General features: G+C 41.7%; 1 protein-coding gene across 1 annotated transcript in view; it reads right to left on the reverse strand.

Moving 5' to 3' along the window:
- Positions 1–562: 562 nt before the first annotated feature.
- Positions 563–15,850, reverse strand: part of LOC311049205 (growth/differentiation factor 11-like) — a gene marked incomplete at both ends in the record, with an annotated part of 49,848 nt that continues 34,560 nt past the window's right edge. The window contains 2 exons of the mRNA XM_084062698.1: positions 563–943; positions 11,039–11,412. Coding sequence (XP_083918824.1) covers positions 563–943; positions 11,039–11,412 — 755 coding nt within the window. The remainder of the gene's footprint in view (positions 944–11,038; positions 11,413–15,850) is intronic.

Here is a 15,850-nt window from a genome sequence, read left to right on the forward strand (position 1 = left end):
TTTTCAGAAGCTGACATAACTTATTCAACTCTTCTTCACCCCAGGACTTAAAATGCTTTGAAGGAGAAAAAAAAAAGAATACTGTAAATGCTCATGTCTCCTGCTATCTCCATCCACCATCCTGGACATCTCACAAAGATGCCATTGTTAAAAAAAAAAAAAAAAAAACTTGAGCAAAAATAACCAAAACTAACAAACACTTAGTTTTGTCTTATTTATCATTATCTGAAGCTGTTCCACCAACACCCCCACCTTTAAAATCGTCCAAAGTGTACTTCTATCACTCAGTCCTTTTTTCTTTTTTTTCCTTTTTGTTTCATATTTCATTTTTACCTTTTTTACACTTAGAATAAAATTAATTAACAGAAAAAAACTTGTAAGTCCAGTGGGATGTGACAGAGTAAAAGAGTGATATCTGGTGCCGAGGGTTTGTATTCTGGTGCCAGGAAGGACAGATAGGTCCATATAAAGGTTTTTTTTCTGGGTGGTGGAGATGATGCAAAGTGGTGGCTGTACATTATAAGTGTGCGTTTTATAATATCTCCTCCCCCGGTGGTTTAACTTAAGAGCATCCACACCTGTCCACCACCATGCCGGGGATCTTGCCGTGTATGATCTGCTGCTTGTCATTAAAGTAGAGCATGTTAATGGGGGACATCTTGGTGGGGGTGCAGCAGGGCCCGGCGGAGCCCCGGGGGTTGGCGTGGTGCACCAGGTGGGTGTGCGGGTACTTCTGCATGAACATGTACTCGCACTGGCCGGAGCAGTAGTTGGCCTTGTAGCGCTTGGGGGCGATGATCCAGTCCCAGCCGAACGCCTCGAAGTCCACCGTCAGCGGGTAGCGGCAGCAGCGCGACTCGGTGGAGTGCTCGTCGCAGTCCAGGCCCAGGTTCCTCCGGGAGCGCTTGGTCGTCTCCAGAACCTTCACTTCCAGGAACGGCTGCTGGAATCAGTGGGGGTGGGGGTGGGGGAGGGGAGGGGCGGGGGCGAGACAGACGAAGAGGTGGTTATAGGAGATCACTGGTTAAATGGTTTGCTGAAAAAGACAATTGTACATAGTACAGTAATGATCCAATAATGGACCATAGACTGTAAAAAAATAAATGGACAAATTTACGCCCCATAAACTCTACAGACCGTAAATGAAGCCAATTTTTCAACGATTTCAAATCCGCCATCTTTCTATATCCGGTCCAAATATGCAAATAAGAAACCGGAAATGAATGAATGCTATTGGTTGGGACCAGAGTGGGGGTGTGGGCAATGAATGCTATTGGTTGTGTAGCTTGTCAATCAAATCATCACATGGTAGCTACACCCCTCCTACAGCACAGTGGCGCTATACGTCCTACCAGGGAGACTCCCCCCTGTCAGGTGATAAGAAGCGGCCTGCTAACCTCTCATGCATTGAAGGAAGCATGAGCTCAGTTCGGGGCTCTCCCCAGGCTGGCAGAGGGAGAGTAGCACCCAGGATTACAGTTTTGGCAATTGGCACAATTGCCAAAGGTATAAAATAGGGCTAAAGTGGTTAATGTATGTTTTATAATGTGTGTAAAACTAAAACACCATCGCGGGAGCGTTTCTTTTTTTAACGTCGCGACTCGCGCGTGAACGTAACAGTTTCAGAAAGTGAACGAGCTCGTTCGCGGCAAATGAACTGGTTCTTTTGAACGAATCGATCATGAACGACACATCACTAATGCAAAAAGACACATGATCTGCAGAAATCATCAGATCTGCCCAGTCAGTCGATTGGGGGTTTTCAAAGCCCTATTTAAAACCCATCTGTTCTCTCCCTGGCATTTATCTGCATTTGAGTTCACCTAATTGCAACTTTTGCTACGTGTTAATGCACATGAGTTGTTTTTGTTGAATTGTTTTGATGTTTTTAATTTGCTTTGATGCTTTAAATTGTTTTTGTTTTGACCATGTGTACAGCACTTTGGTCAGCTCGGCTGTTGTAAACGTGCTATATAAATAAAGTTTGATTTGATTTGATGATAATGTGAATTCACGCGACCGGGATGGTTTTACCAGGCTAAAATATTTGATGGGAAATTATCTATTTTGTTTGTTTTCTATTTTGTTCTCCCTCACCCCTCTCCAGAAGCAAAGACTTGAGTTAAAAATGTATACATACAGTATTCAAAGACTTGCACACATTTTCACGATTTCTTAAAAAAAAGATAATAATAATACAAAATTAGCTGAACTACAAGCTCATAGTGCGGCACTATGAGCTTGTATATCTGCTATTTTTTTTTATTGCCAAAGAAATCTAAAATTACACAGATGCGTTCCGGTCTTAATGGGTTAAAATAAACATGCTCTGAACACGCATGCGGCCCACCCAGCTGACCACTCAACACGGTAGACGTATGGCTGCCGTGTCAAGCTAGATATATTGACAATTTCGTCAACAAATGAAAACTAGACTAAAATGTTAGTGAGTGATGGACTAGTGGAGAAGAGATCCAGTAGAACTAAAAGACAAGTCATTTTATGTTTGGTTGCGCTCGGGTGTTGCGCTCTGAAAATAGCAGATCTACAAGCTGTAGATGAGTTTGTAGATCTGCTATTTTCAGCATGCAACCAAGTGTAAAAACAGCCATTACGACGCCATCAAGGCACCGCCACAATACATTATAGTCGATTAAATCACTGTTAGTCGACTATAATCTTAAGATATTTAGTCGATTAAAACTAGACTAAATCTAAAACATTTCAGATGACTAAAATATGACTAAAACTAAATGAAATTTTATTCAAAAGACTATGACTAAAACTAAATCTACATTTGCTGTCAAAATCAACACATTTGCTGTCAAAATCAACTCCATATCTGTTTTAGTATTCCGTGAGAAGAGAGGATATAGAGAAAGAAACGCGGGATAGAAAAAAAGACGAGTGGGCCACAAACACTGGGCCCTTTTTCAAGTGGGCCCTGTAGAACCACTGTAGGATATTATGCAAAAAGGGTAGCAAAGAAGATTATGTTGATATTATCACATCCTACTATAATTCTAGTAACCTCTGTGCGTTTGTAGTGGAGGTGAAGCTACCCGGTTCTCCTCACTGGCTGGACCAATTGCTCTGATTTTGCACACAGCCATTGACCATTACCATCTGAACTTAACTGTGAAGCCCGTTTTTCAATTTCATCAAATCTCAGCTTCTTATTAGCGTTTATGTGTCAAACAATGTTGCCATGGTTACGGGGCTGCCCAGCTATGGGACGAACTGCCTCCCGGGTTGCCAGATCATGTGCGCATATCCCCCCACGGATGCGTCGACCGGGTATGGTCTAGTTATATAATATCGTTATAATAACAGAAAGAACACATTTTTACAATCATCTCTAAAGGGAAGATTAAAGGCCCCAATCATTGACCCATTCAAACCGGGAACGCATCTGTGTCATTTTAGATTTCTTTGGCTATTCAAAAATAGCAGATCGACAAGCTCATAGTGCTCCCCGAGTGCCGCGCTATGAGCTTGTAGATCTGCTATTTTTGAAAAATCTTGAAAATGTGTGCAAATCTTTGTATATATATATTTTTTTAAAGCGAACATTTGTAACTCAAATCTTTGCTTCTGGGGGGCAAGCTTTTAGATCTGCTATTTTTGAATAGCCAAAGAAATCTTAAAATGACACAGATGCGTTCCCGGTCTTACCGGATGAAGCCTTGTGGTAATTTGAAGTATTATCATAATATCACAGAATACAACAACTCTCTCTGTCTCTCTCACAACTCTTTGCTCTACCGCAGGGGTCTTCAACGCTTTCAGGCCAAGGACCCCCTAGCTGAGAGAGCGATGAAGCAGGGACCCCCTCTATATCGTATAAAATTGTGTTTCAGATTCAACATTTTTTGTTTACGTGGTCTGCTCTTTTTCCCCTCTACACCTATAGCCTCTTTGCCAAAAATAGGCTATTTTTGGCTAAAGTTCTCCTCAGAAAATGGATGCCAGAGTTCAGGTGGTTACGGTAAAATAAAAAATCCTATCACACAAAGATTTGGTGGACCCCCTGTAGTAACTCTGAGGACCCCCTATGGGTCCCGGACCCCCTGTTGAAGACCCCTGCTCTACCGAGATGCACACACACACTGCAAGGCTGAGGCGTTGCTTCAGAATTGTGGATCCAGCCTTTAATCATTTTAAACTGAACAATCACTGATGATTAAGTACATACACCATCATGCTCAGGTTTTTGGTTCTATGACCAGTTGGCACCAGCCAAAACCATTTTGCTCGCGCAGATCAAAGGGGTATGAAACCATTATGCTCAAAATGGCTTAAAAAAAACCCTTTCAAACAGCTCAGAGACTGTGCTGTGAAGGTTTATGGGGTACAAGCTTGCACGCAATTGCGCTTAATTCCCTCTTTGTACTACCTTAAGGATTGTTAAATGCTTGATAGGAGGCCTGGACCCAATATCTTTTAAAAGCTAGTGAGCCACAGAGCCGTGACTTGTGCCGACGATCAAGCTACTTTAAGAGTAGTAAACACGACGACTGAGGTCTGTTTGATCTTTCTCCGAATTGTTGACATCCAAACTAGCTGGTGTTCCGTCTTATGTAATAATGATTCATCCAAATTATACCAGGTCAGTGGTCACAAACACACTGCGAAAATCCAGAGTGTAAATTTAAGATTGAGAGTGCAAAACATGGCCTTTTGTGGGAGAATAGCTACCGCGTCACTTAGCAAGGATCTCACACCATTCCTTCACCTCGGTGTACCTTTTAGCACTCATATTCTTTAGCGTGTTTGTAGGCAGTTCTCTGGTGTCACATGAACCCCAGCGTCCCTATTCTGAGAATGGCATAATAGGCGAAAATAGACAAACATTTTGGCAGAAATAAGGCAAACATTCACGTGGAAATAGCAGATCTATCAAGCTCACGAAAATAGTGAATTGATACATTGGCTATTTTTCGCTACTTGACGAGCAATAAAGTGTATATGGCTCATGATTCTGCTAGCAGATAAAGCACTCATTTTCTTACTGTTGTTTTAAGTATTTCATGAGCCTTTCAGTACTGAGTGCATTCTTCAACATACAGTAAAGCTTCTACTTGATCACATCCATGAAAACTTGCATGGCAGAAATAACAGTAATTTGTGGTTTCTTACACAGGATGTCAACATCAAGGGTACAACATCCTGAATGTTTTTGTTTTTTTTGTCTTAAAATAATAGTAAAAAAAACATTTTCACTGATATTCCCCTGCTACTGTACAATTTATGTATGGTGATTGAGAATTGTATTGTGTATTATTCAGTATTCACCCAATCAGTACTGTTGACTGTTCAGATTTGTACTTGGACTTTGGATACATTTGATTCCTAATTTCTATTTAGAAAGTATATCTTTTTTGGCATTAATTATTAAGCCTTATTTAACAGTAATAGTGGAGACACGACAGGAAATGCAGAGAGCATTTTGCCCTGACCACTTGGGGCGGTATATAAAAAATGTAATCCTAATTCACTTCAACACATCAGAGCTGTTTTTAACCACTTAAACACTCTATACTGTACTTAGCAAATTGATACTTAGCTGACCGGGGTCGGGCTATGTACTGTACTTGGTCCCTACGTGCTTGTAGATCTGCTATTATCAGCGAATGTTCCCAGCAGAAGAATAGAGACTCTGTGATTCAAGTGGTTAAGTCTTTCATTGCATACTGTAGCTCTCTCTGAACCATCGCCTCAACTGAATATCCACAACAGTTTGGCAGAGCCCAGCTAGTTACCACGGTTATTCCAAACAAACGAGACAGAACTGTTCACAAAGCACCGCACTAAGACTAAACCAGGCCTGTGATAGTGATACAATTATGATAACTATAGCTAATAACAATACCGATGTGAGCGTCCACACTGAAGAACGTTGTTGTTCTGTAAAACATGCTGGAAGCCAGTGGTTCTCAAACTTTTTCATGTCAAGGACCCCCAAAATGATATGTATTTGGCCGCGGACCCCCATCTCAAAATATTGTGTTCCAGGGACCCCCAGAAGCAAAGATTTGAGTTACAAATGTTCGCTTTGAAAAATATTCAAAGATTTGTACAAGTTTTCACGATTTTTCAAAAATAGCCAAAGTGTAAAATATTAAAGTGGTTACAATTATTGTGATGCTATATTAACACATTTTTGCTGGGGACCCCCTGGAATCCCCCCAAGGACCCCTGGGGGTCCCCGGACCCCACTTTGAGACCACACGGTCACAAGGTCATGAGTTCGATCCCGGGCATCGCCATCTTAGTGTATATGAGTAGCACGGCCTAGATGCGGCAAGTCGTGCGGTTAAGCACTGGGAGCTGACGGTATGTGTGGCGCTCAATCTCCCAGAGGGGGTCCAAGCGCACTGTATCGGGGAACGACTCCCACGTTCTTGGCTGATAACGACAATAAGCCTCTCCGAACCTACTTTTACCAACAGCCATCAAAACGTGTGACTCCCTACCCTCCTTCAAAACCACCATAAAAGAGCACCTGTCTGCAATTTGCAACTGGTCGTAGAAAAGTTAAATCCAGTGGTGGAAAAACTACTCAAATGTTTTACTTAAGTAAAAGTATCAATACTGAAAGTAAGTAAACGTCCGGAATTAAAATTAAATTAATTAAAATTGTACTTAAAAGTACAAAGGTATTGGTATCAAAATGTACTTAAAGTACCAAAAGTGAAAGTACTAAAATGTTTGAAAATAGCTGATCTACAAGCTCACAACGCGTCACATCGCGACGTGTTGTGAGCTTTTAGCCGTAAGTAACTAGTAACTAAAGTTTTCAAATAGTTGTAGTGGAGTAAAAGTACAATATTTGCCTCTGAGATGTAGTGGAGTAGAAGTAAAAGTATAGACAATTGGAAATACTCCAGTAAAGTAAAAGTACCTCAAAATTGTACTTAAGTACAGTACTTGAGTAAATGTACTTAGTTACTTTACACCACTGGTTAAATCAAATACCAAAAGCGGCGCTCCAAAATAAAGACTGCATGACTGGCTCAGATACAAATTTGTATCTGAGCCAGTCATGCAGTCTTTATTTTGGAGCGCGTGCTCTAAACCAGTGGTTCTCAAACTTTTTCATGTCAAGGACCCCCAAAATGATATGTATTTGGCCGCGGACCCACATCTCAAAATATACTTTGTTCCAGGGGGACCCCTCAGAAGCAAAGATTTGAGTTACAAATGTTCGCTTTGAAAAATATATATTCAAAGATTTGTACAAGTTTTCACGATTTTGCGCGGCTTTTTCCACTTTCACTAATAAAGTATTCAATCAATCAATCAAAAAATCTAATTGCTCTGAAACTGATCCCAATTACTGTATATCGTTCGCGCTGTCGCGGTTTTAAAATGAAATATTTATAATCAAATCTGATCAAGTCTTTTCTATCAAGTGTTCAAGTGTTCAAGTCACATGTCAGACCAGTCTCACAGTAGAGTAGTCCAAGTCAGGTCACAACTCCTGATGTTCCCAAAATTAAAGGGATAGTTCACCCAAAAAAAAATACTTACCAGTAGGTAAGAGTCTCCAATGAGTCTCCGCTGGTCATCAAATTATTGACTCAGGAATGCGACAAAAACAAAAACAAAACTCCATGAATTCAAGGCTCCATGGGGTGAGTAATCCATAGAAAAAAAGTCATTTTGCGGGTGAACTATCCCTTAAAGTCTGAGTCTATAAGTCTCAAGTCTACAACTCTGCAAACTCTTTCCCCAAAAACGGATTGGCTTGAAAGGAGCCTTGGCTAGTGACAAATAAAATAAATGACGTATCTGGAATCTATATCAAATAATTCCACAAAATATATGACTTAGATTGTAAATGTCTGTCAAAGCAAGTAGTACCATTACATTTGAGTGGCAATTCAAAGAGTAGCAATGGTCAAGGCTGGCCAAAGCCATGTCTATCATCTATATCATTGGTTCTCAAGGTGGGGGGGGCCAGGGACCCCCAGCATGGCTCCAGGGGTTCCCGGCTAAATTATAGTTAGTAAGGAACCGAATGAATGACACCTCATGGGTCTCTAACTTAAGTATACAAACGTACACTCTCAGAGGTAAATGAACACTCTGGATTTGACAGTGTAGATTGGGGTCACGGAGATAAAATAAATAAAATCTTATCAAATGGGGGTCCTTGAAATGAAAAAAGGTTTGAGAATCCCTGATCTATAGTACAGCCAATATGCTTAGTTTGACCTCTGACCCGGGAGGTCATCTGCAGGCTACCATAACCTTGACCCCTGGGCACGGGCGAGAGGAGCAAATATTTGACTCCATGGTGTTTATTTTACAAAGCCTTCCTCTCCCCACAGTGAATCCAGCTGGGCTCCAGCGCAGTTTTTTTTGGTGACGCATTCAAAAGAGGAAATAAGCCGAAAAAGGCCAAAGGGGTTCAGGGTTTCAGCTTGGGCTTTAAGAGCTGACCCAGAGGATCAGTGAGAAAGGGGAGTTGGACTTTCTTTTGCTTGTTGTGTTTCGTTTTGTTTTCGTACACATGCCTGCTTCTCTGATCTTCTCTCTTTTTTTTTTGTCCCTCCTCTTTTTAGAAAAACAATGCATGCTGCTGAGTTGCTCAGAGAGCAGCCAGTTTACTGGCCAAGACACCAGAGGTGACCCCTGTTCTGTGTTGTCACGATCTGGCCCAAATGACCACTTTAGTAAACATTGGGTGTTTGTTACTTAATCCGTTAAGACCGGGAAAGCATCACGATCTGTGTAACCACTTTAACCATTATTTTATGCTTTGGCTATTCAAAAATTAGCAGATCTACTATACAAGCCGCGCTACAAGCTTGTAGAGCTGCAGTTTTTTTCTAAATCTTGATCATTCGTGCCCATCTTTGAATATGTTTTTACAGTGAACTCAAATCTTTACTTCGATATGGGGGTCCCTGAAACAAAATATTTTGAGATGGGGGTCCGCAGAGATGGGAGGTCCTTGACATGGGAAAAGGTTTGAGAACTACTGATATTACAGCAACATTCGTTTTTTCAGAAAACATTTTTTTTTCAGAAAACTGACATTTGTAGAATCCCCAGAAGCAAAGATTTGAGTTAAAAATGGTCGCTTTGAACAAAAAAAAATTATATATATATTCATAGATTTGCACACATTTTCACGATTTTTTTTTTTCTAAAGAAATGGCAGATCTACAAGCTCTGTATATCTGTTATTTTTTGAATAGCCAAAGAAATCTAAAATTACATACTGTAGATGCTTTGCCGGTCTTAATGGGTTAACTGAGGATCACTGTCCCATACGATTCAGAAATAGATCCTCAAACCACATGAACCCTAAACGTCCGTATTGTGGTGCAACACATTTTGTCGAAGATATAGATCAACAAAGCTCACAATGTGTTGCATTGCGATGCGTAGTGATCTTATAGATCAGCTATTATCAGCAGAGAGATTTGGTGGAACGGGGGGAAAATAATGGATATTTAGAAAAAACTAAGGTTCCAGAGACTTGTTCTCATATCCTCTTCAAGCAAAAACTGAATATGTGCTTCAGGCAAGAATGGCCAAGGCAATATACACACAGGTCATCTCCAACAGCAACCCAGACTTTTTACAATCATACAACATATTGTTGGAATGGAACTGCCATGTTGCATATTATTCTTATTTGTTGCAGATTAAACCACTTTAATGCTGTAAAGTGGTATTATAATAATAATACAAATCTGAGAGGATTTTATAGTTAAATGAATGTGAGCCTGTCAGGCTGCATCCGGCTTTGTGGAGCGTCTATACCAGTGGTTCTCAACCAGTGGTCCGGGGACCACCAGTGGTCCTTGAAGGGGGTTCCAGGTGGTCCCCAGCTTAAGGATGGAGAGTTGTTAACCAAAGGGACCCTTATAGATCTTTAACTCTTGAGAGCGTAAAATGAAACCAAATGGACCCGTAATTGTTAAACATCTGCATTACTTAATTTACAAGAAGTCTAACACAATTGGAGAATGTAGAAGAAATATTCAAAGTTTTGGGTCTGAGAGTCTAAATCTCATCAAACGGTGGTCAGTGGCTCAAATGCCGAATAAATGATGGACCTCGATATGGAAAAGGTTGAAAATCACTGGTCTGTCTATACGAACACAATTGGCCCGTGTTCTGGGGAGGGAAGACAGGCTGGGCGGGGTTAGGGTGATGTCACTGCAGGGCTGGGGGGCGTGATAAGTTTTATACAACTAGAACTAGATTCTGAGTGGCCGTTGGGGCAAACGCTCGCCCCATAACGTTGCAACGTTCGTTCTGCACGGCAACTCGCTCGCTTTATAGCTCACTCGGTGGTGCCTCTCGTTCACTTGAGGAGGCGTGCCTCCGTCGCGGTCCAAAACTAGACTTTATTTCTGACAAAATTCAAATGCAAACGTTTTTTTTTTCCCTCTTGGACCAAAACATGATTAAACTTCCACATTGTGTGAGCTGTCATGGACTTGATTCTTGGGCCTAAAGCAGGGGTCTTCAACGTTTTCAGGCCAAGGACCCCCTAGCTGAGAGAGAGATGAAGCAGGGACCCCCCCTCTATATTGTATAAAATTCTTTTTCAGATTCAACTTTTCTTGTTTAATTGGTCTGCTCTTTTTTCCCTCTACACCAAACACCTCTTTGCCAAAAATAGCCGATCTACAAGCTCACATGCTTGTAGATCTGCTATTTTTGGCTAAAGTTCTCCTCAGAAAAGGGATGCTAGGGTTCAAGTGGATAAGGTAAAAAAAAAAACATATCACACAAAGATTTGGCGGACCCCCTGTAGTAACTCTGAGGACCCCTTAGGGGTCCCGGACCCCCTGTTGAAGACCCCTGGCCTAAAGCCATGGTTAAGCTCGCGTCGCAGGAGGTCTGCAACCTCAAAACCTGTCGCGTACGCGACTCGCCGTGAGCTTGTAGGTCGGATATAGGTCGGGCTATTCCCCCATTCGTTCATTCTAAGTATGAATGGGACTTTAGAAGAAGAAGGAGACGCCCCATGCCAGCCCCCCCCCCCCAGGACAGGTCTGACAGTCCTTACCAGCCCTTCCTCCCCGGGTCTTAGCGAGGTGACCGCCAGGTCGTTGCCGCTCTCGTCGAAGGCGTTGATGTCGATGCCCCAGTTGGTGTGCGGCTGCTTGAACCAGTTCTGCAGCACGTGCTTAAAGTCAATGCTTTGCCAGTGGCCCACCCGGGAGTTCAGCTCGATCTTCAGGGAGCGGATCCGGATGTGGCGGCTGCCTTGGTCCGTGACGGGTTTGAGCCGCAGGATCTGCAGGTAGACGGTGGAGGTCTGCTGCAGCGGCCGCAGGTACACCCAGAGCTGGGCCTTCAGCACCTTGGTGAACATCAGCTTGGGGCTGAACTTGAAGAAGCAGCAGCTCGGCTTCCCGTCCACCTGCACCAGGGGCTCCGCTGTGGAGAGGAGACAGGAGGGGGGCGTCGACACGTTAATACAGACACAAAACAATAAGAGAAGATCATAGGTATTACAGCTTATTACGGCTGGGGGCCAGACACATGAACGAGCGAAAACGATTTCGACCAATGGGTTCGACTCACGAGCTTGTGCACAAGCTTGCACACAGGGTCAAAACACATCACATAGGTCCCAAATAGGCCCCACCCGTCACATTTTCCAACCCGGAAGAAGAGGTGAAAAGGGAGTATGTATGCGCTGGGTGAGCAGCTCCAAACAAGTGGATGGGCGGGGATTTCTGGTGCCCTCTCTATTCTTTTTTAGCGGCGCATAGAGCGGATCCTGCTCTATACCTGACTTTGTCCGTGTTCACCGTCAACGTTCTGATTGGTCAGACCCGTCAACGTTCTGATTGGTCAGACCCGTCAACGTTCTGATTGGTCAGACCCGTCAACAAAGTGATTGGTCAAGCTTCACGTGACACATGGCTATAAACACATTATAAACACATATCGATGACAAAATGTATCAAAGGCGCCGCTACCTTCACACAGGGTGTGATTTTTTAACTCTGTGGTTAATACAGACACAGTAAGAAGGATGCACGCGGCCCATGCACCTATCCGGTCATTAACACGGCTGTCGTGTTAAGTGGTCAGATGGGTGGGCCCTGATCCAGGAAGGTTTGGGAACCACTGGACTAAATGTATAACACACATAATTAAAAGAGGAACATCTGCGCTCACTTAATGAGTTTCAAAGCGTTTCTGCCTTGTCGTTTACGTTGATGAAGGCCAGAAGGGACGAAACACATTTAATCCTGTGATTGCTGCTGCGATGCATTGATTAAACCCATTAAGATCGGCAACGCATCTGTGTCATTTTTTTAATTTCTTCGGCTATTCAAAAATAGCAGATATACAAGCTCATAGCCCGGCACTGAGTGCTGCGCAATGAGCTTGTATTTCTTTTTAAAAATAGTTTTTGCAAATCTTTGAATAAATATGTTTTTTTAAAGTAAACATTTTTAACTCCAGTCTTTGCTTCTGGGGGTCCCTGGAATTAAATATATTGAGATGGGGGTCCACGGCCAAATACATATCATTTTGTGGGTCCTTGACATGGAAAAGTTGGAGCACCACTGATATAGCAACATACTGTTAGGTTTTAGAAAACGGTTTTAGATATGTATTTGGCCACGGACCCCCATCTCTGTTTTGTTCCAGGGACCCCCCAGAAGCAAAGATTTGAGTTACAAGTGTTCGCTTTAAAAATATATATACTCAAAGATTTGCATAACTGCACACACGCTATTAGCTTGTAGATGTGCTATTTTTGTATAAGTAAGTATAACATATGACTAAAATCTAAAATGACACAGACAGGATTGAATGGGTTAAACACAAGCTTTGAAACTTATTCTGTGAGAGCAGATGCTCCTTTCTTGATGTACAGTATGTTAGACCTGATTGGACAGCATCTGTGTCACATTAGTTAGGATTTATAAGGCGTTTTTAGAATCGGCCTCAGGTCTCAATGGGTTAAGAATCTGTTTTGGGAGTTGAGTGTGCCAATCCTTTGGACAGCTTAATGTACAACACACAATCACAGATTTTGTTCTGTACTTTTTTTCAATTACTTGGTATCGTTTTCTGAGATTACAGTAAACAGGTCTCGAGAAAATGTCAAAGTAAAGCAAACTGTTGGATAAGGACAACAAAGCACGTTAACCACGACAACCTGTGGCCAGCTCTGCACTGTCCAACTGAGGCTTATACAAGCAGCTAAACATCTTGAGGTTATCATGATCAATAGAGCAACGAAGTCTGACATCACTGCCGCTAGAGGGCGCTATACCCCTGGGTCATTTGGGGTTATTTTTTGTATTGGAATTCCCATAGGGGGAATCATAGATCGTGTCATAAGAACTGTGTTCCAGAAATAAACCACCCCAGCGATTTTACTCATACTAGAGGTTCGGCCCTCACACCTACACCTACACCGCACCACCGATCTGACTGATAAGCGCATGGATCTGTCAGTCCTTGTCCCTTTTATGCCCATATACAGTATGGATGTCATCAGTATATGCCCATAAATGGGCATGGACCTGACTTATTTGTTTGCGCCTGATGCCATGACGACTCATTGATAGCATGGCTTGGGAGCGGTAGGTTGCGTGGTAAATACTGGGAGCTGATGGTAGGTGTGGCGCTCCACCTCAGCATTCCATCTCCTAGGGGTCTAGCGCATTGTAATGGAGACAGACTCCTGCGTTATCGGCTGATACCGGCAATAAGCCTCTCCAAACCTACTTATTATAAGAATGATTATACTTAAAATCAGTCATCATCTAAAAGAGAACATTTGAACCAAAACACCCAGAACATAGTAATCTGCTGAGGTCAGAATCCAGCTTTTATTAAGCTTGTCTGAATATCTTTTCAGCTGTAGAATGTCTGACTGGAAATCCTACACGTCATCATCAGCCATCGTTCGATGAATGACCTCATGGCAACATGAGAAGAATATCTCTCTTAAATAACAACAACAATAATGAAAAAGCATGCTTATAAATGAACATATTTGTAGCTCTACTGTACAACATATCTGTCAAAAGGATAAAACACAAACAAGCTTGAGAGCTTGTGTCATTGTGGTCCATGTCTATGTACTGTAAGCTGTCATGTGCTTGGGGGGGAGGGGTGTAGCAGAGACATACAGAAAAATAAAATCAATAATAAATACATTCATACAATGTCTAACGTACAACTCAGTTTAAACAGCCAAAAAACAACATATGGGTATCTACTGTATGTGGATGGAACCTGTTACAACTAGGCTAATTGATGGTCAAGCTGCTGTTAAGCCACCTCTTTATGGAGGACTTGAAGTTAAAACACAGGAGTTAAAGGGATAGTTCACCCAAAAAAATACTTTTTTTCTATCGATTAGTCACCCCATGGAGACTTGAATTCATGGATATATATATATATATTTTTTTCACATTCCTAAGCCAATAATTTGATGACCAGTGGACCGGTAGGCAGCGGTTCCGGTAGGAGACACAAAGGAGACTCTTTGTGTCTCCTACCGGAACCGCTACCGGTCATCGAATTATTGGCTTAGGCAACAAAAACAAATTTGGCGAATATGAATGAATTCAAGTCTCCATGGGGTGACTAATCGATAGGAAAGAAAGTATTTTTGGGGGTGAACTATCCCTTTAATCGACTTAAAGGGGCGTAAAACCCTAGGGTGTCAAAATCTCAGCCAATCAGGAGAAAGTACCCATTAAGCTTAATTTGTATAGTGTTCCAGTTCCAATTTTGCCTGCTCATTTCTTAGTGTCATCACTTCCAATTTCACTTGTTTAATCTATATCCTGATTGAGTTCTCTGTCCTGGTTGGATAAAATTGGAAATGAAACTGAAACTGAAACGAAAATGCATTTTCTGTTTAATAAAGAGGTGGAGAGACAAGGAGACTCCTTTTACTGAACAAACACTCTAAAGCAATGAGTACTATCAGAATATAGAGCTATTTAACACTTATTTTAACCAAAGCAAATCACTTACCCTACCTTTAACATACAGATAGGTCAAAATAACATTTTATTTACCAAAATAAGTTCTGGGTAGCAGCTGTAATTAGGGCCAATATCTTGTTCGGTCACTTTGCAAAAATTGGTGCATCTAAGAAAGCCATGTGTCTCACTTCACACCTGTGTCATTTTAGATTTGAGCTATATAACCATTATTTTATACTTTGGCTTTTCAAATATATGTTTAAAGCGTACATTTGTAACTCAAATCTTTGCTTCTTGAGGGTCCCTGGAACAAAACATTTTACAAATGTTCGCTTTAATAAAAAATATATTCAAAGATTTGCACACATTTTCACGATTTTTCTAAAAATACAAGCTCATAGCGCGGCACCTATGAGCTTGTAGATCTGATATTTTTTAATAGCCAAAGAAATCTAAAATGACAGAGATGCGTTCCCGGTCTTAATGGGATAAAGTGAGCACATTTCTGTGTAGTGGATAAACGGTTGTGCAAAGCATAATCTGCAACATAATTTATTTGTTCTTTTCTGAGTAGCTACCATGAAAGTAAGTATTTCTCGAGGAAACTAATTAATTAATAATAATAATGAGGTTGTTGAAGAAGATGTCGCAGGAATCTATAATGGCAATAGAACAGGGGTCTTCAACGTTTTTCAGGCCAAGGACCCCCTAGCTGAGAGAGGGATGAAGCAGGGACCCCCCCTCTATATTGTATAAAATTGTGTTTCATTTTTGTTTACTTGGTCTTCTCTTTTTTCCCTCTACACCTATACTTCTTTGCCAAAATTAGCCGCGAGGCGTTGTGAGCTTGTAGATCTGCTATTTTTGGCTAAAGTTCTCCTCAGAAAAGGGATGTTAGGGTTCAA

This window comes from Gymnoscopelus microlampas (assembly GCF_963454915.1).
Source record: "Gymnoscopelus microlampas genome assembly, chromosome: 7".
NCBI classification, from domain to species: Eukaryota; Metazoa; Chordata; class Actinopteri; order Myctophiformes; family Myctophidae; genus Gymnoscopelus; species Gymnoscopelus microlampas.